The following is a 24,000-nucleotide window of genomic DNA, read 5'->3' as shown; positions in this document are numbered from 1 at the left end:
CGCAGCCATAGATGTCGATTTGTGGTCTAATCTAGACCGTCGAGTAATTCCAAGTTGTGGGATGACAAATGCGGCCGTTGTGGCAGACGGCGTGACCTAACCATCGGTATATACTTGTACAGTCCCACTATATAATGTAAATATATGGAACAGGGTGAGCTGCTTCAAGCCAATGGAATAAACGTGAGATTTCTTCATAATTCCGGGTATCTGAATCCTCACTAGTGGTCTTGGAAATGTCCATGGAGGTGTCGCGGGGATATCGGTGGCATGGAATCTTGCAGGTATAATGCCTGCGTGACATACAATAGCTTTAGAAAAACCACAGTCAAGGTTGGTACTTTGAAGTGTGGACAGTGGATAGTCTGAGTGTCTGGTTAGCAGGCGAAGATAGGTTCGCACAGGTTCACGAGACCTGTATATGTCGATTGGACAAGCCCGTGCTTCCGCTATTGTGCCCTTAGTTGACGTGCAGCGTGGGAAGAAGCCAAGACATATCCGTAGTGATTGTGCCTGAAGGCTCTCCAGTGTGCGCATACAAGATGACCCCATGTTAGATAACACAGGCATGCTGTAGCGTATGTAGCCCACAAAAAGTGCCTGGTACACTTGGAGCAAGCTTCGCTCAGAGGGGACCCATCTCAGTCCTGATATTACACGAAGAACGTGTATGAAGTTGGTCAGTTTAGCGCTAAGCGCAATAACATGTTTGGTCCAAGAAAGACTGCGGTCTATTATCACGCCAAGAAATCTGTGGTGGGTGGCTAAAGGGAGCGCCGTTCCATCGACAACGATTGGATAATGTGACATTGATTTGCGCGTTAATGCCATGACTGCACACTTAGTTGCTGAGAGTTTCAGGCCTCTACGGCGCAAGTACTTCGCCGGTATGGTAGCCGCACGTTGCAGCCTTGTACGCACTTATGGACGTGCGACCCCAGATGACCAGATACAGATATCATCCGCGTACGTACTGATACGCGCTGTTTCAGGTAGCTCGTCTGCAAGGCCCACCAGTATGATATTGAACAATATTGGGCTAAGGACACCACCCTGCGGAACACTCCTGCGAAGGTCATGTCTATCCGTCTCGCCATACGAAGTGGACATGAAAATGGTGCGGCCACTGAGGCAACTCTGCAGCCATGCATACATCCGGCCACCAACTCCAATATTCTCAAGCGCCCGAAGAATCGAATGGTGGAAGACGTCGTAGGCACTTTTGATATCCAGAAATATTGCGCATACCAGACGACGGCCTCTCTTTTCCTGTTGAACAGAAGATACTAGGTCGATCACACCGTCAATGGACGATCGGCCTCTTCTCAATCCAATGATGAAGTCAGGAAGTCCAGCACTTTTCTCGAGTAGCCATTCCAGTCTGCTCAGTACCATCCGCTCCATCACTTTACCGACACAGCTTGCCAAGGCTATTGGCAGATAATGTGGGAAATCATGTGGGCATTTCCCAGGTTTTAGCACAGCCACAACACGACTGTACTTCCAGTGATTAGGCACGTTTGCTGTGTCCCACGTAGAGTTGTAGAGCGTCAGGAGAATATCTCGAGCTTCTACTCCAAGATGACAAATCGCGGAGTATGTAATTCCGTCTGGTCCTGGACAAGTTGACCGGCGGGAACTAGATATCGCAGCGTGGAGCTCGTGTATAGTAAAAGGCGTGTCTAGACGGTGATCACTAGATGGTGGGAAAGTCAGTCGTGATTGCGTTGGTATATCGTTAGAGGAGCTCACAAGTAATTTACAGAAGTCATCGGCGACCTCAACTTCCCGCCGGCCTTGCCGTATGGCCACAGCGCTGAACGGGCGAAGCTGTTGTGGAGGCGAGCGAAGGCTTCGTACAATTTTCCAAATTCTAGAGAGGTTTTCTCGGATCCAGACAGCCACAGAATGATCTCCAGCGTTGTAAGCTTTTCAAGGTGGCGCAGGACATGACGCTGAGCCCGGCGTGATGCAGTGACGTCTAATGGTGATTTGGTCCTTCTATATTTCCGTTCTGCTCGACGCCGTATCGCGCGACGTTGCTCATACTGGTTATCAATGGGTGATCTAGGTGAACGTGCGTTGATGTGTTTTGTTGTGTCACGTAAAGTTGTCGCGATGACATCTTCAATATTGGATGGTGCTTGGATGGCTTGACATGCGGTGGTCACAGATTCTCGAAATGTTGGCCAATCGATAGAACGCGCAGTGTGCGGAGCTGGGGGATGTAATCATTTCAACTGAATATATGTTGGTAGATGGTCACTTCCATGGGTGTCGAGATCAGTACACCATCGTGTAGCAGACAGCAGGCTTTTTGAAACAAACGCAATGTCAAGACAACTGCTGTAGTAAGAGCCTCGAAGGTATGTTGGCGAGCCATCATTGATCGCCATCAAGCCTTGACTAAGCATGAAGTCAGCCAAGTGTCTACCGCGGGCGTTCGTCGAAGCAGAACCCCACAGGGGATGGTGGGCATTAAAGTCACCGATGACTATGTGGGGACCCGGACAAGTTTTTGTTATGGACAGCAAATATGAACAGTCTATGCTCGATGTTGGGGGTATATATCTGCCAATTACTGAGAATGTGCGCCGCTTGTACTTCACCGTTATGCAAACGTACTCGTTGGAAGCGTGTGCAGGAATGTCTTTACGAAGGCACGTTAAATTCCGACGAACAAAAGTGAGCACTTTGCTTAAATTGTGATCATTCCCTGACCACAGCGGCACATATCCAGATACGCGTAGTAAAGAAGTCATGTTTGGTTCACATATTACAGCCACGGGAAACTAGTATTTGAAAATCCACTGCCGAAAGTCTGCGAGGCGGCCTCGTAGGCCTCTGGCATTCCACTGCATTATTGCAGATCGTCGTAATTGGTTTTCAAAAGAGAGCGCCATGATGCCTTATCGTAGAGCCGCGAGGAGCGGTTCCAAAGCATCTAGAACATGTAGCACGGTCTTAGCAACCGGCGTCTGTAGTCCGCAGAGAAGTGAACGCATCGTAGTTATCAGGTGTTTCAGCATACTTCGTACATTTTCATTTTCTGTCTTATCATTCTCAACCACCTTTGCAGACACATCCCCCGACGCATTCAAGTCAGTTTGTTTGGGTGGGAGCGACGGCCAGTCAATGTCAGAGTCGGTCGGCGGAAGCGTCGTTTTATGCAGCGCATGTGTTCCACGTGCTTCTGCCGAAGAAGGTACGTCGGGCCCGCATCTTGATCGCAGAAGCAAACTTGGCAAGCGAGGAGTTTGCCATGTGGCCGATGGTACATCTTTACGGGAAGTACTCTTGTCTTGCTGTCGTCTGTGTCGCGATCGGCGTCGGTGGCGTCGCATCGATGTAGCAGCCTGTCTGTGAGTGGAGTTGTCCCGCACCATCTCTCTAAGCACTGACATTTCGTCCTTAATTTTCTGGCAGTCTTTTGATGTCGCTTCATGTGGACCGGCGCAATTAGGACATTTTAGGGCATTAGCATCGCAGCTATCATTTTGATGGGCCCCTCCACACCATTGGCATGTTACGCCGCCCTTGCAAGCTACGCTTACGTGTCCTATTTTGAAACACTTCCGACACTGCACCAGTTTTGGCAGGTAAGGGCGCACACGGTGTCTTACGTATCCTACTTTTACGTAGTCAGGTAATGTTTCAGAGTCAAAAACTATTTTAATACACCGGGACTCACCGAAGCGGTGAATCAGCACTGTTTGTGCGGTGCAATTGAAAAGCCTCTGGAGGTCAGTGTCTGCGATTTCTTTGTCCACGTCACAGATAACGCCAAGCGAGGTTCCTTTTACATACGCAAAGAGGGAGTGCACTGGGATGTTTCCTAGTAGTGTGGCAGCTTTTAGCGTATCCAGAATTGACTTGTTCGCGTCAACCGAGAGGATGTTCCTCCGTGCGTTAATTCTGATCTCGCTGACTTGGCCTGGCGCAATTCGCTCAAAGTACTCTGTTAAGCTCTGCCTGTTCAAGGTATTCAGATCGTCGGTAGCTGTGGTAGGGACGTAACCAACAGTGAATGACTGCTTACCAGTGTCCTGCGTGGGCAACGATTCACTGTCTGTTGATGTCCTCCTGAGTTTTCTCTTCAAAAGGTGACCCGCGGCAAGTGTGAAATCGTTGTCCGATTCCATTTCTTCAACCGTTGAGCTGTCGGAAAATTCAAGGGCGATAGTGGAAGGGCTAGTGCGGTACCTTGTCTTCGATGCAGCCAGTGGTGGACGACCAGGGTCAAACGCTTTGTTGGGATTCCTATCCCCCATCCCGGAGGATGACGTTGTGCCCTTTGCACAGCCTCTGATGTCGAAAAACGTCCGAAACACAGGAAAATGAAGAGACCACAGCTATAGGCGTTCTTCTTCCGAAGCACTTCTTCTTCCTCGTGAGCCCTGTTGATTGTTAGTAAATAGTTTGTAGGCAACAGACAGTAAGCTGATCGGTCTACAATTTTTCAACTCTTTGGCGTCCCCTTTCTTATGCATTAGGATTATGTTAGCGTTCTTCCAAGATTCTGGCACGCTCGAGGTCATGAGGCATTTCGTATACAGGGTGGCCAGTTTCTCTAGAACAATCTGCCCACCAGCCTTCAATAAATCTGCTGTTACCTGATCCTCCCCAGCTGCCTTCCCCCTTTGCATAGCTCCCATGGCTTTCTTTACTTCTTCCGGCGTTACCTGTGGGATATGGAATTCCTCTAGACTATTCTCTCTTACATTATCGTCGTGGGTGCCACTGGTACTGTATAAATCTCTATAGAACTCCTCAGCCATTTGAACTATCTCATCCATATTAGTAATGGATTGTAATTAGTAATGATATTGCCGGCTTTGTGTCTTAACGCATACATCTGATTCTTGCCGATTCCTAGTTTCTTCACTGCTTTTAGGCTTCCTCCGTTCTTGAGAACATGTTCAATTCTATCCATATTATACTTCCTTATGTCAGCTGTCGTACGCTTGTTGACTAACTTCGAAAGTTCTGCCAGGTCTATTCTAGCTGTAGGGTTAGAGGCTTTCGCACATTGGCGTTTCTTGATCAGACCTTTCGTCTCCTGTGATAGCTTACTGGTATCCTGTCTAGCGGAGTTACCACATACTTCTGTTGCGCACTACTTAATGATGCCCACAACATTGTCGTTCATTGATTCAACACTAGGGTCCTCTTTCTGAGTTAAAGCCGAATACCTGTTCTGTAGCTCGATCTGGCATTCCTCTATTTTCCCTCTTACCACTAACTGATTGATCGGCTTGTTATGTACCAGTTTCTTCCGTTCTCTCCTCAGGTCTAGGCTAATTCGAGTTCTTAACATCCTATGGTCACTGCAGCGCACCCTGCTGAGCACGTCCACATCTTGTATGATGCCAGGGTTACCGCAGAGTATGAAGTCTATTTCATTTCTAGTCTCGCCGTTCGGGCTCCTCCACGTCCACTTTCGGCTATCCCGCTTGAGGAAGAAGGTATTCATTATCCGCATATTATGGTGTTCCGCAAACTCTACTAATAGCTCTCCCCTGCTATTCCTAGTGCCTATGCCATATTCCCCCAATGCCTTGTCTCCAGCCTGCTTCTTGCCTACCTTGGCATTGAAGTCGCGCATCAGTATAGTGTATTTTGTTTTGACTTCACGCATCGCAGATTCCACGTCTTCATAGAAGCTTTCGACTTCCTGGTCATCATGACTGGATATAGGGGCGTAGACCTGTACAACCTTCATTTTGTACCTCTTATTAAGTTTCACAAGACCTGCCACCCTCTCTTTAATGCTATAGAATTCCTTTATGTTACCAGCTATATTCTTATTAATCAGGAATCCGACTCCTAGTTCTCGTCTCTCCGCTAAGCTCCTGTAGCACAGGACGTGCCCGCTTTTTAGCACTGTATATGTTTGTTTTGGCCTCCTAACTTCACTGAGCCCTATTATATCCCATTTACTGCCCTCTAATTCCTCCTATAGCACCACTGCTGCCACTGCTGTGTTTGTACTGTAATCAAGATTGATGCTTTTTCGCACAATCAGAAGTTATGAGAACGGCCTCTTTTTAATTTATAAAAAGAAATGTACGCAAGGCGGCGCCTTGAAGTTTCCTCCCGCGGTGCCAGTAACCAGCGAAATGAACAAGAGATGGCAGCGCCGGGGCTTGCGTCGCACTAGCAGACATTTCTGGCGCGCGCAACGCTATCGGTTATATTCGGCCGTTTGTCAGCCAGCCAAGTCGGGCTGAGTCACTTGCGTTTCGCAAAATAGCAATAACGCGGCCTAGAACGTGTGCTCATCACCCCTGGTCGGTCGGGTACGTTGCCTCGAGGTAGAAAACAAGCGCGTTGACACCAATGTACGATGACTCATTCCGTTTCCCGGGTGCACGCATCCTAGCGAATGAAGCAGACGACGGCTTGCACGCAGCAGACGACGGAAGTGGGAAGCGTTTTCGACTGAATAATCGTGCGCTTTGAGCTAGCTGCTTTGTTATTACTGGGGAGGAAAACAATTGCTTTATCAAGAACGTTAGGTTAAGTGCCTTCATGTCAGTTTATTAGGCAAAACGTCAAGTTTGCGTCACGTTACGAAAGCAAAACGGGGCTATCAGCGCCATTTTGAACGTGTCGCGTCTACGTCACGCCTTGAAGAAAATGGCGGAACGTCCAGGCATAGAGTTTCTCACTACATTACCTAGAGGGAAATCTGGCGCTGCTGCGCTGTTGTATGCATGGGAATGCCGGTATATTGTGGATTCGGATTGGCATCGTTCTCGTAGAGGCAGGACACCTTGAACATGCGCTTGGCAAGTACCGTTCCGTCTGTCACAATGATTCATTTTCTACTAGAACAGCACGTGAAAAGCTGTTTTAGCTTTATTATTGCGCGAAAACATGTTTTGTTCAACTATGAGAGCTTGTTATTGTGCGTACGACTACATGTTACGTAAAAAGTACCGCTAAAGTTGGAGAACAGACTACAAGGTTCGCGCTCGCTTTGAAACAGTTGGTCGTCTGTTCTTGCTTTTCTTCGCTTGGTCATGCATCGTGGGAGAGTAAAGATGTAATATGCGTGAATGGAAACATTTTATGAAGATTTTACTTGGAGAACGCGTTATTTGCGTAGCCATATCCACGTTTTAGACGAAGCCTCTTACAACACCAGCCAACACGAGCCTCGCAGACACACATACCGTCATTCCCATGACGGCACGGTGCCCCCTTAAGAAACTCCCGTAGACGGTGGCGCCAGATTACCCTCTAGGTGTTATAGTGAGAAACTCTACGCGTCCAGGGACCGAGGGCGCTATTCTGGACATTCCGCCATTTTCTTCGATGCGTTACGTAGGCGCGACGTAAACAAAATGGTGCTGGTGGCCCCGTTTTGCTTACGTAACGTGGCGCCAACTTGACGTTTCGCCTAAGAAACTGTAATGAAGGCACTGAATGTAGCGTTATCGGTAAAGCAAAACAGTTTTCCTCCGCAGTAAAAATAAAGCAGCTATCTCAAAGTGTATGATTATTCCGTCGAAAACGCTTCTCATTTCCGTCGTCTGCTGCGTACAAGCCGTCGTCTGCTTCAATAGCTAGGATGCGTGTCCCGGAAAATGTAATGAGTCATCGCATGTTGGCGCCAACGCGCTTGTTTTCTTGCTTGAGACAACATACGCGATCTACCAGTGGTGATGAGCGCACGTTCTAGGCCATGTTATCGCTATCTCGTGAAACGCAAGGGACTCAGCCCGACTCGGCTGGCTGAGAAACGGCCGAATATCACCGATAGCGTTGCGCGCGCCTGAGATATCCACTAGCGCGACGCAAGCGCCGGCGCTGCCATCTCTTGTTCATTTCGCTGGTTACTCGCACCGTGGGAAGAAACTTCAAGGCGCCGCCTTGCGTACATTTCTTTTTATAAATTGGAAAGAGCCTGTTGTCATAACTTCTGATTGTGCGAAAAGGCATTAATCTTGATTACAATACAAATGCAGCAGGGAAAAGTGGACAACATTGCCGAAAGTTTGCTATGTTCAACCAATATTATTTCGTATAAGCGCGTTCTTTTAAAAAATGATGGCCCCAAACACAAACGCCAACACCACCCGAGAGCGATGCAAATACTATGAGCACGCGTTATGAACAAAAGATTTTCGTGGCGCCAAACGACGGGGAAAATGTGGCGATACGCATTCCTCTCGGCTGTCATTGCATAGGGCTGCTCATTAGCATAATTCGCGCGGCTCGTCGCAGCAAAAATTATGGCGGAAAATCTCAGCAATGACGGCCCAGCGCTACGTCACGCATCGTCAAAAGGACGTTTACGAAACAGCCCTTCCTGTGACGCTCCTCACGAGATATTCCTTCAGCCAATCAGCAAGCTGGCATGGCGCATATCTTGGATCGCCACCACATATTCGCGCAACTTCAGATGCATTGCACTGGCTTCTGCACGCTACCGCTCACATTCTTTTTGAAGCGCTAACATCACTATATATTTGCCAAGGGCCAAAAAATGTATTAGTCCATAAAATTAGCAGCTCCACGTCACGTTTCGTCATCTTGATGAAAACGCAAAATGACATTTCGCAAAACTTCTGTTTCCCGGCACAAATTTCAAGGCACGTCAGCTCTCCACAGCCAATGAGAGTGTAAACATGGCGGATAATGGCGGCCATGCAGCCGCCATGCGTGTCGAGAATAGCACCCCGAATCTTATAACGGTTTGGAATACGAACCATTTGCTTCGCCGCTTACGTCGCTAAATATGCCACTCCAAAGCCGTTGGTGGAAGAAGGGGAGGACGCGACAAATAGAAGAGAGGGTGCCATCTCTGAAGTGTACGTTATTATATGACGAGTAATTCGAAGAATTGCAGAATGTTTCTGCTTGCCAAATAAATGTAAAATACAAACTAAATATTATATACCAAGTTCTGAAGTATAAACGTGTGGTGCCGGGCGTTTACGCAATGCAGAAGCAATTTATTAATGTCATTCTTTTTCATTCTCAGCCGCCTGGTGGTATCGCTAGCGTAAATTGGTTGGCAGAGCGCAGCGCTATGTCGTCCGCTACCCAGGAGTTGGCACGATGCACGCAACAGGAACGCACTGACAGCACTTCTTAAGTAGCGAGCGCGACAAAACCGTTAACTGGTTCTTAGGGACACCTTTACTAGCCGACTATATCAATTTTCCTTCTTTTTTCCCCCTTCGTCATCGGTTTGGACATGACTAGCTCGCCGCCGCGTTGGCGCTATCCCGGCGATCTGCCCGTCGGCGCGTCGCGTGATAGAAGCAATGGACTTGAAATAGAACATTAGGATATACGGGCCCTGCATTGCCTGCGCGAAGTAAAATCGAAGAGTGTGGCGCTGACGGTGCGCGCTGTGCCGGGAAATGGAGGAACACATTGTGGCAATCCGGAACCAGACAAAAAAGGGCAGCCAAATAAGAGAGCTCCACAATACCTTCCCGTCCTGACTGTATAGTTTTATCAGCCGAACGAAGGGAGCGCTGAACCAGCCTAGGTTGAACCTTTCTGATTGCTGAACGGCGATCTGCGAGCTATTCACGCTGGCGATAGCACTGGGAATTCGACCTAATATGTCCTTGGCCTTGGCTTTGAAGCGGAGGTCAGGGGAAAGCTGACCCAGCCCTTCTACCGGTCAGCACAGTAATTGTGGGAGCAACTTTGTGGACAGTGTCGGCAGCAGAGATCCAGACCATTCCGATGAATCCCTGGCGTCCGACCGACCTCTGGAAGCGGCAAGGTGGTGGCGATGAACCGCAGCGCGCAATATTCCTTCCTCTGCCTGGAATGACCACTGGTACGCTTGCACCCGAGTCTCCTCCATTTGATAGCGTAGCCTGCAAAAGGTCTACTTCGAAAGCCGGCAAGGGCGGTGCAACTGATTATCCGTCACTTCTTCGAACGCGCATCGCACTTCCAGCCGTGCTCGACGCCGAAAGAGCAACGCCAAGCCGACGACGAAGGCAATCGCCTCCGATGCAACCAACGCATGCGTGCGCGACTCCCGCGTGTCACCGGGGTCGCACGACCGGCGCGCGCGGCCAGGGTCGCAAGCCAACAGCCAAGCCACAGCAACTGAATCCAAAGCGGACTACCCCTAGGCCGGTTCCTACGACCGGTTCGCTTTGAAAATGATGGACAGATGCATGAAAAATTCATAAATTGCGATACCGCCCCGCTGCCTCGGACGACCTGTGACGTACCCAAAATTTAATCCTATCAGGGGAGACCAAACGAACGGTTCCCCAACCGAACCGCTATAAGATTCGGCCCCAGAATAGCGCCCTTGGAACAAAAACCGTGCCAAAACCTATCGCCAGAGACATTCAGTTAGTGGTGCATGACTGAAGCCCGACTAGTTGAGGGGGGGGGGGGGGTGGACGAACACTGAAACTAGAAAACCATGTGAAAAAAAAGCGTTCCAATATTTTTAACCAGAATACCGCTACATATCCCGTTTCCAGTATCTTTGCTGTACTAAAACAACAAAAGGATAACTTTTTCTATTTCACAATTGATCAGTTCATTCTTGGTGACCCTTATCAACCAGTGATTCCGGCGCAAAACTTGGCAACACTGTGCAAACCAGTTATTATGTCACTGGGAATGGCGTTGATCATTTGAACGTGGCGGTTTCATCCGAGTTTCTTTTTTGCGTGTTTGTTCGAAGTGTGGCGTGCACTTCACTTCAAATTTTGCCTGACCCATCGCACGAAATTTATTGTTGAAAGATGTGAGTGAAGCTTTTTATTATCGTGCAAGTTCGCAGTGTGGCATCCGACGCGCTGGTCTCGTCGTCACGATAAATGCGCAACGCTCTGCGAAGAAACGTCGCGCTAGGTTCGTTCGTTTTCCGTAAGAAAGGCTCTGACTATCCGACGGGCAGCAAAATTAGTAAGGGCAATGTTTTGTAAATGATAATGTGGGGCAATGTTATCTGATAACCGTTGGATATGGTGTCGCAGAAAATTACGAATGATTCTGTGAAAAGGTTATGCATATGTTACTAAACGTTACGACAGTGTGATGGACATAGTACTTGTCATCCATCGAAACATGTTTTATTTGGTCATTTATATTGGTTGAATTATTCTAGACAGATAAAAGTGAAGTTTCTTTTGAAACCTTTGTGGCAGTGACATTTATTTCCATCCTATTCGCTCACCTTCCTAAGGAACCTACTGGAGCAATGGCCTTCTATAAAAGTGAGCATAGTTATGTTCACATTAACACATATACCACTCCTATAGTTTAATGGCGCCTTCGGCTGACCCGAGTCCCAAGCCCGCATCAGCCTCAAACGAAAAATAACTTCTGGCGTAGCGGTCGAAGTGCCAGGCGGTAAAGAAATTCAGATTCGCGCCAAACAGCACGTGACCTTGACGTCACTGTCAATTCCAGTTAATTTTCTGGCTCTTAGGAGGCATTATATGAAATCCTTCCAAAGTTTCCCTGTCGCCCTGATGAAGATCAAGGTGCGGGATATACTGGATTTTCATAAAATGGGGTCAACTTATGGGTAACGTTAGCCGAAGGTTTAAGTAAATGGGTTGTTTACGCCTCTCTAAAACACTTCAAGAGCTGTACAAACGTATATTACAAACCGCGTAGGAGGTTTGTCCAATGGCCGAAAATAGAGAGTTTCAGCGTGGCAGCTATTTCAGTAAATGCAAACGGACTAGGTGTTTTGACGGAGGAGTGGAGGCGCAAGCACGAACAGCCTGCACGGCATAGCAACCTAGTAGCGCAGTGCTTAACGCGACAAACACGCAGCCGATATTGCAGTAATAAAGTGTATTCCACTTTGCTTTTGGTGTAAATTTTCGGTAACAACAGGATTACGGCGCTAACGAAAATTGACACCAGTAGCAAAGCAAACTACACTTGGTTGCTGCAGTAGTATCTGCCCTCGTCTGGTCGAGCTCTCAGCAACCAGTTCACTGCACCGAGCAGGGCCTTCACTATTGCGCCTCCGCTCATCGGTCAGAACTCCAAGTCCGCTTGCATTTACCGGAATAGCGGCCACACCAAAGCTCTTTAATCAGAACAAAAGTTGCGGCGCTATGCAGCCGAAGACAAAGTGAGACACAAATGACATATACGGGTGCAACTTCCAACTGCTCGTTCACCTGAAACCACGCGATTTCATACACGAAACCTAACTGGAAAATAATCACAGTAGAGATACATTGACAAGGGCGATAGGAGCTAACACTGCTCCTCAGCCAGCGATCTGAACTGAATTATCATTGCAGGCTCATAGGCGCACGCCTGCATTACAGGCGCAAGCCGAGTATCAAACCGGTTGAGGCAGCTGAACGTGCTAATCTTGGTGACAATTACAGGTTATCTCTTATGAATGACATTTCTGTCCCACTTAATGGTAGTGACGGCATGCTAACACACTTATTTTCTTCTCTTTTTATTAAAAAAGACTCGATTATCTCCCTTTCAGTGCGGTTTCTTGCTTTCCTTAGAAATGTCGGTTTGTACAGGAGTGGCACACAAGCACAGCGCCTGCAGTGGTCTGCCATGTTGCTGATGACCGGCAACCGCTGATTTCTCGCTGGATCGCTGAAACATCGGCCCGTTTGTCCCTGCGCACTTTAGCATAATACTGTAAACCACATCACCAACACAATCGGTCTAGCGCGTGAAATGCTCTTTAGACCATGTAGCCGCAGTTCATTCGCCATCAAAGGGCGAATCGTGGCCAGTTTGCGAGGGGTGGAAAACACAATGCGCAAATTGCATCTGGTTACGACCTTCTTTACATTGTCTGACAGCTTATGAACGTACGGTACTACGTGCATGGACACTTTTCCTTTTACTTCTGCACTATTTCTCCTATTTTAACCTTTGCGGGAGGCTTTTGCGAACACCCGTAATAACGGAGGGAGAAAATCGAGCGTCTTGCAATCGTGTAATTTGATTTCTAAAACCTCTAACAAGATTGTGCTCACCCGCCGTGGTCGCTTAGTGGCTATTGTGTAGGGTTGCTCAGCAGGAGGTTGCGCGATCGAATTCTGGCCACGGCGACCGCATATCGATGGGGGAGAAATGCGAAAACACCCGTGTGCTTATATGTAGGAGCACGTTAAAGAACCCAAGTGGTCCAAATTTCCGGTGTGCCCCACTATGGCGTGCCTTGTAATCAGATTGTGGTTCTGGCACGGGAAACCCTATAGTATTTAAGATTGTGCTCGGCACGCTTTAGATATCCCCCTCGTGATCAGTTTAGAATGTGCATTGTCAAATTGTACTAAGAAATGTGACTAATAAACGCATCCTGCCATCTGTATCGTCTTCACCAATCGTCCTCGTGTTTTAAGCGCCTTCACACGATCGTCATGTCAAACCAACTCGCCAAACTATGTGTACTGCTTAGCGCCGTAACTTTTGCTTTTAAGTCATGAACCAACTAGCGCAGCAACAAATTTTGTTAAATTGTCTTTCTAACAACCCAACGTAGCGGGAGCATTATTATGCATGATGCGTGTGCAGTGTCAAATGTGTTAGGTAATTACAGTTGCGACAAATTCACCGACGGCTACAACACTCCCTAATGCAAAATTTGAGCGCAGCTTCATAGGTGTTTTCATTTCGCAATATATTGGCTTGCGCAGACAGTCTCTCTCTCTTGCGGCACGTTGAAAACGAAGCGAAGTGTGGCGCGACTGCCTCGCCGATCGGCAGATCGCGAGAGAGAGAGCGCGTGGTGGACGTGCGGGCACGATTCACAGCAGCCGCCCCAAGCAGACCTCCCCTCATGCAGCGTTTTGTTTCCATCTGTGGTATCGGTGGCGTCATCGGGGAACAGACGACGCGCAATACTCTGTCCCCATCCCGTAGCCATCGTTTCTAGAGCCCGTCTTGCACGACACTACGCGTTTCGTCTCAAGCACTTACATACCCTCCCCCTCTGCTTTCCGCCTCATGCTGCCGGTGCACCCTCCTCCTCCGCTTTCCTCCTCGCGCTCCCTTCGCTATCGTCATCCTTCATCCCCCGCTACGCTCCACGTTTGGCCTTTCATCCTTCGCTTTGCTCGTTCACTCGGTTACGCCGAGTAGTTCCCACGCCGACGCTCGCCACCGGAATGGGCACCTAAGAGCTGTGCTCTAAAATTTATAAGCAAGTGTTCCAAAGCGCCATACGGCCGTTCTCAGCTACACAAGTTTCTTGGTGTCCCCTGAGAAATGTACGTCACACGGAGTTTACACTTGGTCAAAATGGCGCGCGTGGCTAACTGCATGTCATTAACGGTGGGTTTTTAACATGGGTCGCCTAATTAGAATCGTTGGGAATAATCACTGAATACTCGTATTTTTCCTATTTTAATGCATGCAACGAGGCTCGTAAGTGGTTTTCGCGGCGCTTCATGAACTGCAGAAGGCAACTTCTATGAATTTTGTAAAAGTGAGGGTCGTGTTATGAAAAATGTTTAAGGACAATTGAAATGCAATAAATTACGAATGCATGCACTCCGGAGCGTTTTCAGTGTGTTTTAGCAGCCGCGTGAGCTTTAGCCCGCTGCCCTAGCATAAATAAAGAGCCTACTGATATCTAACTTTACAAAATGCGGGACCGTTATAGAAAATTAGTACGCGAAGTGACATGCATGTGGATTAAGTAAGCACTCTGCGGAAAATTCATTTTGCAGTGCTCGAAAGCGTTATACGATCGCTTTACGCAGCAATGGTACAATGTAGCATTCTATCCTATACCCACTTTTTACACTAGCTAATTGTGTCCCTCCGTTACTTCTTGCTTTTCCCAGTCTAAGTATTTTATGGCTCCCATTTAATCGTTTGCGGCATCTTTGTGCATACGTACTTCTATAAGATAACCTTTCCTGAGTAAATTATGAATGCGGGGATAATGGTGAATACAACGGCGATGATGTGATGCTGCTCTTGTGAAACTGACAGTCCACTCTTACACATTTTTTCTCAATCTTACCTTGTTTCTGATATGTGCATGAAAATGAGGCTGAGTCAATCTGCAGATTGCTGGGACCTCTGGGTTGCAGGTCAAACATCTCCTCAACCCGGAGACATGGGCTGCTTTTACTATACACGTGATGTGCGTGAGATGCAACGATACCATACCGCTGTGCCAGCGTCGCAGTAACTTCTGGTGTGATTTGCAGGACTTCCCTGGCGCTGTGGCTGCTCATGAACGTGCTGCTGTGCGCCGTGCCCAGGTACGGCGCCTACGCCATGCAGCTCACCGGCGCCGTGATGCTGCTCAGCGGCGCCCTCTACGCGTCGCTGCTGCCGGCACGGCCACTGGTCATCCCCTTCGAGGGCGGCCTGCTCCGCTTCACCTTCGGCTGGTGCTTTTGGGCGGTGCTCGGAGCAGGCAAGTATTGTCGTCTTTCTCGGCACGACGTGCGCCTTCGTTTTGCCTGACAGTAGCTTTTAGGATTCCCTGCCATGCACCACGAATGCTTAGCGCCATTTTCCTGATAGAAGTACGAAAAGGTTAAACACAAAAAAGCGTGGGGAAGAGCAACCAGAGTTGCTCTTCGTGCGTTTGTGCTTTGGTACTCTGATTGCAAGCACCAGACACGTTGAAGCAAAACGTCAGGACTGCCGGAAGAGTTCAATAGCAGAGCTTCTGAATGGCAACTACGTAGTCGGAATGATTACGACATCAATCCAGAGCTTAAGACAACCGGAGTGTAATGGCACATGTCTGGTAGACGGAATTGCAATGGAATGGGAGCCCGGGATTCCGAAATGCAGTTGGAAGGCATTGGGCACGTTGTCCCGGTGTGTTACGTGTTGATTTTCTCAGTGGAAAAGGTGTTGGGCTGCTGAGCACGAGGTCGTCACCTTAATGCCGGCCACGGCAGCCACATATCGATGGAGGCGAAAACATCCGTGTACTTGGATTTAGGTGCACGCTAGGAAAACCCAGGTGGTCCGAATTTCCGGAGTGCCACACTGGGGGGTGGCTCATAATCACATCGTAGTTTTTGTACATAAAACCCCATAATTTAATTAAGTGTTGTTTTTAGGTGATAATACACAACTGGTAAATTTGCCATTTTTGATAAATTAGACTAGGCCAATTTATTACATTTCTCAATTTTTACAATACGGCGCCTTCAATATTTAACTTTAGTTGACTACCTGTGCCGCGATAATTACAAACAGCACGGTATTCTGTGCTAGCAGCACTTCTGATGACCTAAGCAGAATTCTTTGTTACCATCTTTACATTCCTTTAGACGCACTAACATTTCCCTTTCACTGACTTTATTGAAATCTAGACAATATACAATTGGCCAGGTGAAGAGGGCTAAAGGTGACACACATGGTCATCTGGCGAGGACCTAGACACCCTGCATTCACGCAGGCACACTTTCAACATGGTCAGTGACGAAGTACAAGCAAATTCATAGAGGAAGACTACAGCAATATACATAAGTACACCGTACATTCAAATCAGTCTATTTAAATATTAATAATAACTACAAACACTTTCACATGACAAAAAAACAAAGCAAGGAAGCCTAACTGTATCTCCTAAACAACACTAAAAAAATGTGCTCTTGACATACATGTTCAAAACAAAGAAGAAATCCTAACTTGCGCATAGACGATTAGCGAGAGTTACTTCCTTAAAAGGACACTAAAGCGAAACAAAAAATCAGTTTAGATTAATGAAGAATTGTTTGAGAACCATGCAGGCAGTCATTTCAAAGAAATAGTTTGATTATTAGATGGAGGAAATGAAGGTCCAAGTATCAGTATTTGAATTTCGCGCCAAAACCCCAGCGCCGGTACGTCAGCGTGACGTCAGGGATTTCAAAGTATATTTTCGTATTTGAACCGCGTTGACTGAATAAAGGTTCCCGAAACTTGCCATGTTTAATATTTGGCTCCTTTAGAACACAATGTAGTCAATCTGTACCGCTATATGTAATTCGTAGGCCTTAGAAGATGCCATCAAAATCCAAGACGTCACAGCCACCAAGTGCGGGAACTTAAGTAGGCGTCGCCACCCGTACTTCGTTCTTGCGCTTTTTCTGGCTTACCAAACGTCTTATCGTTGTAAGAGTGGTGTTTTGGTGTTGTAGAACGGTAATTTACTGATGTAGAAGAAATCATTTTTCACTGTAGTCTCCCTTTAACGTTTAGTCAAAGGGTAATAGTTTCTGTATCTTAATTACAGATTTATTTAAGGATTTATGTAATTTAATTGCTTTGTTTTAGTGACCTTCTTATCACTTCGCTAAGGAGTCAAGCTGGCAAGAGTTACTCGATGGAGCGAGAACATGCTTGACCTACGTCAAAGGTATGCCAGCCAGAAGCAGCCATTTCGCAAGTGCTTGCACACTGCGCGAATCAATGGGTATTTGGAATGCCCGCCATGCTTTTTCGCGCACTGTCGGGTATCCTGGAGGCGTGGTAACAGCTGGTTCCGGGGGTGATCTCAAAAATGGTGCCAGTTTTTAAGCCAGTAAATGTGAAAACCACAAGGCAGCAGGCTTTCGTGACTCCATTGGGTCAACACTCATTTAGTGCGGTAGTCGCAATCTGCATGGTGTTATGATTGGGGGTTCAATCCCATCGCTCGTGATCCGTTGTCAAGTTTGGAGTCGGGCATGAATTAGAAGATAGTTGGCCCATGCCGACGTCCAACTTATCCACGCTGAGGACGTTGATGAAGGGAAGGACTGCTTTTCATCGAGAACGAGGAATATGGGTATATTTACAGTATTTATATCAGTCTAACATGACTGTTTGAGAAAGTACATCAGTCTAACATGACTGCTTGAGAGAGAGTGTCCTGAGCAGCCGCACAACAGCGGTTTTTAAACACTCGGTCCTCTCCCGATACAAGGTGAGTCGAATGTTCGTTTAGTCATCGCAAGCTAGCCGCCTCTCTACGGCATGGTTTACACACACACACGCATACACACAGGTGCGAAGGACCGCAGCCGACGTCAGAGGGGCTCCGTAGAACTCGGAGCCGTTCCGGGTAGCGCGTTACCTAGCGTCTTGGCCGGTGCGTGGGAAGCAGCGCAAAACGGCGTTCCCGCGGCAACTCGCGCACCCGTAGCAGATCAGGTCCGTGTTGGGGGGTTTGGGAACAATAGTTGGCCCGCCGAACTCATTCCGTCACAACGGCGATGAGGCTAGAGGTTGGCGGCGGTTTCAGCACAAAGCCTGCTTCGTCGAACGCATCCTAGCTGAAGCGACGGAGAGTGGGGGATGCGCGTCTTGTTCCCCGACACAAAGTCGATTTAGTGACGCTGTGGCTAGAGGTTGGCGGCGATGCTCCCGAGATGTTGCTTCCACAGTCGCAACTAGGTGGCAAACTTGCACTGCAGCTAGTCGTTCTTAACAGCGCCTCCATGGCCCAGAAAATCTCGACTGTCTAGCGCAGATAAACGCTGGGCAGGAAGAGAACGGCTGGTGGCCAGGGGGTGATGTCTTGGCTCGCAGTAACCACTTGTGCAATGATGTCACCGCCCCAAAACATCCAACAAGGACAGGCAACTGCAAAATGAATCCCACAACACGGCTCTACGCCGAGATGACGTACCTTGGCTCTCACTTTAGACCCGCTAGGCTTCAAAAAAAACATAAGTGCAGAAACAAAAAAATGCTGCATTTCGCTATGCTAATTTCTGAAGCAATTTCGTGCTGACATATTCAGCAATCATGGAGGGAATCCTACTAAATGAGAGGAGATCTTCTTGGCTTAACAACATTAACACTAGTAACCCTAAAATTTAGGCGGGACCCTCAAAGGCAGAATTCAAATCAGTCTGTTCAAACCATCCGCATTGCTATGCAACTTTCCCTTCTTATATCTAACGGAGAGGTTGTACTCTTCGAGAGTGAGGCTCCATCGGAGCAAGCGGCCATTTTTGTGTGACATTTGATTGAGCCACGTCAGTGGACAGTGGTCGGTCTCGAAGATGAACTTCGCTCCGTACAAGTAACCTGCCAACTTCTGGGCGGCCCAAACTAAACAAGCGCATTCATTCTCTGAAGCGCTGTAGGCTTCCTCTCTTACATTTAGTTTACGGCTGGCATAGAGGATAGGATGCTCCTCGTTATCGTCACCGACCTGACTAAGTACCACGCCCATACCTCTCTCGCATGCGTCGCATTGAACTATGAATTCCTTTGTGTAGTCTGGCGCGCGAAGCACAGGACGAGAAACCAATAGCGTTTTCAAACTTTGGAAAGCGTTCTCTTTGTCCTTATCCCAGTGTACGTTACTCGGTGTTCCCTTTCGGAGGGCGTCCGTTAATGGACTTGCCATTTGCGAGTAATTCGGAATGTACCGTTGATAGTACCCCACAAGTCCCAAAAATGAACGAAGGTCTGTTTTCCTGCGCGGCTGAGGAAATTCTCCAATCGTAGCTACCTTCAGCTCGGCCGGCCGTCTCATGCCTTGGCCGACAACATGGCCCAAATAAGTAACCTGTGAACAACCAAACCTACACTTTTCCGCTTTCATCGTTAAGCCGGCTTCCCTCAACCGTGAGAACACCTGTTTAAGGTGCGATACGTGTTGTTCCCAGCTGTCCGAAAAAATTGCTTCATCATCAAGATAGGGCAAGGCGAACTCCTGCAAGTCTTTTAGGACAATATCCATTAACTTAGAGAAGCTAAACAGCGCGTTCTTCAGCCCGAAGCTGAGTGCGAGAGGGCGAAAAGTGCCTACAGGTGAGATGAATGCGGCATAGCGGCTGGCACTTTCTGAAAGGGGAACTGGCCAGTAACCCCGCACGAGATCTATAGTTGAAATGTATTTAGCAGCGCTAACTCTTTCAATTTGTTCCTGAATGTTGGGTATCGGGTACAACTGATCCCTAGTTATGGTATTTAACTTCCTGTAATCAACACGCGAACGAAGGTCCTTGTTAGGGGTTTATACCAGTATTAGCGGCGACGTGTAGTCACTCTGAGCGGGCTCAATAACTCCCCACTTTAGCATGCGTTGTATCTCTGCCTTCATAATCTCTCTCTGTCTTGGAGACACCCTGTAAGGCTTTGATCTTACTGACTCGGTTGATGTCAGCTCAATTTCATGCGTTATTAGTTCGGTTCTACCCGGCCGTTCGCTGAATCTGTCGAGATATTCCTCTAATACCTCTATTAGCTCATCTAGCTGCTCGGGTCTTAGAGCGTGCGAGCTTACCGAGTGTTCTACTACTTCTTCTAGGCCGATTTCAGAGTTGGAGGCCGCCCTATACTCCTTAAACTTGGTACTAGTGCCATCCTGCTCTTTGATGGTATAGTTAACGACTCCGCTCTGCTCTACATAAGGCTTCATCAAATTACAGTGATATAGCTTCACTTCCTTTCTGCGACCGGGCTTTTTCAGAGCATAGCTAATATCTGAAAGTTTTTGCAACACTTTAAGGGGCCCGTCCCAGTGAACTTCAAGCTTGTTCCTTGTTGAAGGTTTGAGGATCATTACCTGGTCTCCGGCGTTAAAGGTACGAAGCCTCGCGTTCTTGTCGTAAAAGAATTTGGCATTCTTTTGAGCTACTCCTATGTTCTTTCCGACTAGTTCTTGGGTTGCGCTTAGCCGTTCCAGCAAATTTAGCACGTATTCAACCACTGTTGGACTCTCCCCTCTTTCCTCCCACATCTCTCTTAACATTCTCAGTGGAGAACGGAGTGTCCTCCCATACACTAGTTCTGCTGGCGAGAACCCTGTCGCTTCATGTGGAACCGTTCGCAAAGCAAACAAAGTTGCTGGCAGACAGTTCTCCCAGTCCTCCTTGTGCTCGTAACAGAGCGCACGCAAAACTCGCTTAAGCACCGAATGCCACCTCTCTACACTGTTTGACTGAGGGTGATAGACAGAACTGTGTATTAACTTTACCCCGCACTTTTGCAAGAATGTGGAAGTCAGTGCGCTCGTGAATACTGACCCTTGATCTGCCTGAATTTCGGCTGGAAACCCAACTCGTGCAAACACTGTCAAAAGCGCGTCTACTACTTCGGTGGAGCTGAGCTCTTTCAGAGGGATTGCTTCTGGAAACTTTGTAGCCGGACACAGCATGGTAAACAAGTACCTGTAGCCCGATTTTGTTTTTGGAAGGGGCCCTACCGTGTCTATTACAAGTCGTCTGAAAGGCTCTGTGATTAAGGGCACTGCCTTCAGTGGAGCTTTCCATGTCTCTCCTGGTTTACCAGAACGCTGGCAGGCGTCGCATGATCTTACAAAGTTTTCTACGTCTTTGAAACAGCCAGGCCAGTAGTATTCGATAAGCAATCTTTCCTTTGATTTGTTTATGCCTAGGTGGCCGGACCACCCATTTCCGTGACAGAGACTCAAAAGGTCCTCCATATACTTAGTAGGTACGACTAACTGATCTAAAATCCTACCCTTTTCATCTCTGTAGTGCCGATACAACAATCCTCCTCTCTCATGTATTGTCACGTTGCGCCTAGCAATGCCTTCTTTAGCTGTGTGATGCAATTTAGCTACGCCATCAGCATTCTTTTGCTTGGCTGCCAGTGACTCTCTATCCACACGTAAGAGCTGATCAAAGTTCTTTGAGGCCGGTGATAATAACGACCCTGTCTCACTTGGGAGTGCGTCAGCTTGCTCTTCCTGCAGGCTTGAACTTTGACACTCTAGTGCCACGCTCTCATTGAACTGGTCAGCTGGCAGGCTTTCCTCAACTGTTTTTTCATCACTCGAGCCTAGCTCGGATTCGGTTATTGCAGTTATCTCCTTTGCTACTTCCGCTGGAGCAGCTTGTGCCTTTCCGGCCGAAAGCGACGCGATTTTACGAGCTTGGCCTCGCGTCAATGCCTGTACTACGCCCACTCCCAGTTTAAGCCTTTTGTCACGCAGTAAATGATTCGAACGATTCGAAAAGATGTAAGGGTACTGCAGTGACAAAAATTTGGAAACTGCAGCCTCAGTCTCTAGCTCCCCGAATGGTCCACTGATTTTGACTTTGGCCATGGGGCGACATACGCTGTGTTCTTCTACAACCTGTTTGATCCATGCTACTTCTCCGGTGACCCCGGTACATGACCGGGGTTGTTGGAGAAGTATGGGAGAGGCCTTTGCCCTGCAGTGGGCGTAACCAGGCTGATGATGATGATGATGATGATGATGACTTCTCCGGTGAAGTCATCTACCGTCACGTAAGACGGATGGACAATGTCCATCGTGGCGGCACCGTCTCTTAGCACTCGGCATGGTTTGCCATTAACTTGCAGGTTCTGAAGATATGGACTTAAAAGTTCCATATTCTCGTCTTTTTCCTCCACGTAGGAGAAAACTACGCTAGGCTTCCCGCAGTGTACAGCTGTATGTCCCAGTTTGTGGCATTTGTAACAGCGAATGGGTCTAAAAGATTCGAATTTTCTTTTCTGTTCTTTTTGTGTGGTTTCTCCGTTAAGTTTCTCCTCGCTCTTTTCTGCGGCCTTTTCCTCCATGTCTACAGGCTCCGATCGTCTAGTCTGCGAACCGTTTTTGAACGGAAATGGTTTCCGCGGTCCATTTCGACCGACCCAGTTACCGTCCTCGGCGTTCAACTTTCTACGCGTTGCATACTCTTCAGCTAATTCAGCCGCCCTTTCCACAGTGTTTACATTCCCTCTGTCTTGCACCCACAGTTTCATTGCTTGGGGGATGGTTTTGTAAAACTGCTCTAGATACATGCATTCAGTGATCATGTCTCTGCTGTCGTACGCTTCCGCGCTTTTCAGCCACTCGACTAGGTTGGCCTTAAGCTGTATGCAAACTCAGGATATCCCTCGCTATCTTTCTTGCCTGTGCTCCTAAACCTTTGCCGAAAAGCTTCGGCTGAAAGGTGGTATTTCTTCAGGAGACTAGCCTTAACTTTTGCATAATCATATGCATCCTGTGCACTCAGTCTGGCGATTACTTCCGCCGCCTCACACGGCAACATAGACAGCAACCGCTGTGGCCATGTACTCGGACCGAAGTTCATCTTTTCGCAAGTCCTTTCAAAATTGCATAGGAACAAGCCTATGTCGGTCCCGACCTCAAATGGCTTTAATAGCCTGTCCATGCGGTACGATTCCGCCTCGCTTGATCGTCCCAGAGCGCCTTCACTTCCTTGAGACAAATACAAACGTTTGCTTTCAAGTTCCAGTTGCATTTTTCTTAACTCGCGATCTTAATCGCGTTCCTCCCTTTCTTTTGTCTCTCGTTCTTCTCTCTTTTTCAGAAGTTCAAACCCCATTTCAATTTCTTTCTCACTGGCCTGTTCGGAAATTAGCTTTAGTAATTCCGATTTTAGCATTTCCTTGCGTACATCTAGGCCCAGTTCCTCACCAACAATCAACAACTCGTCTCTCAGCAGTGTCCTTAACTCCATGATTGCTGCTTTACTGCCTTGATCCTGCTCTATAAATCTAGCTAGGAAAACACAACCTAGCTAACACTCAACAATCTAGCTTCCCTACTGTTCTCAACAGAACAACCACAACATGATGCCTAGAGAGTCAAAGCAAGAACCAAGCACTCACCGCAGTCACAGCACCACGCCGCAAAGTCCATCTCACCGCTGTCAGCCAGTTATCAGAATATGGGGCTCAATCCCATCGCTCGTGATCCGTTGTCAAGTTTGGAGTCGGGCATGAATTAGAAGATAGTTGGCCCATGCCGACGTCCAACTTATCCACGCTGAGGACGTTTATGAAGGGAAGGACTGCTTTTCATCGAGAACGAGGAATATGGGTATATTTACAGTATTTATATCAGTCTAACATGACTGTTTGAGAAAGTACATCAGTCTAACATGACTGCTTGAGAGAGAGTGTCCTGAGCAGCCGCACAACAGCGGTTTTTAAACACTCGGTCCTCTCCCGATAAAAGGTGATGCGAACGTTCGTTCAGTCATCGCGAACTAGCCGCCTCTCTACGGCACGGTTTACACACACACATGCACACACGCATACACACAGGTGCGAATATCCGGAGCCGACATCAGAGGGGCCCCGTAGAACTCGGAGCCGTTC

At 47.9% G+C, this 24,000-nt stretch overlaps 1 protein-coding gene across 2 annotated transcripts in view; it reads left to right on the top strand.

Moving 5' to 3' along the window:
• LOC142573237 (dual oxidase maturation factor 2-like) overlaps positions 1 to 24,000 on the top strand; it is a 547,099-nt gene that overhangs the window by 357,424 nt on the left and 165,675 nt on the right. For both annotated transcript variants that reach the window (XM_075682837.1, XM_075682836.1), the window contains one exon: positions 15,162 to 15,373. In XM_075682837.1, coding sequence (XP_075538952.1) covers positions 15,162 to 15,373 — 212 coding nt within the window. The remainder of the gene's footprint in view (positions 1 to 15,161; positions 15,374 to 24,000) is intronic.

The sequence above is a fragment of the Dermacentor variabilis genome, chromosome 2, assembly GCF_050947875.1.
Source record: "Dermacentor variabilis isolate Ectoservices chromosome 2, ASM5094787v1, whole genome shotgun sequence".
Classification (NCBI taxonomy): Eukaryota; Metazoa; Arthropoda; class Arachnida; order Ixodida; family Ixodidae; genus Dermacentor; species Dermacentor variabilis.
Note: the sequence above shows the minus strand (reverse complement) of the source record. Positions and strands in the feature narration are given on the sequence as shown.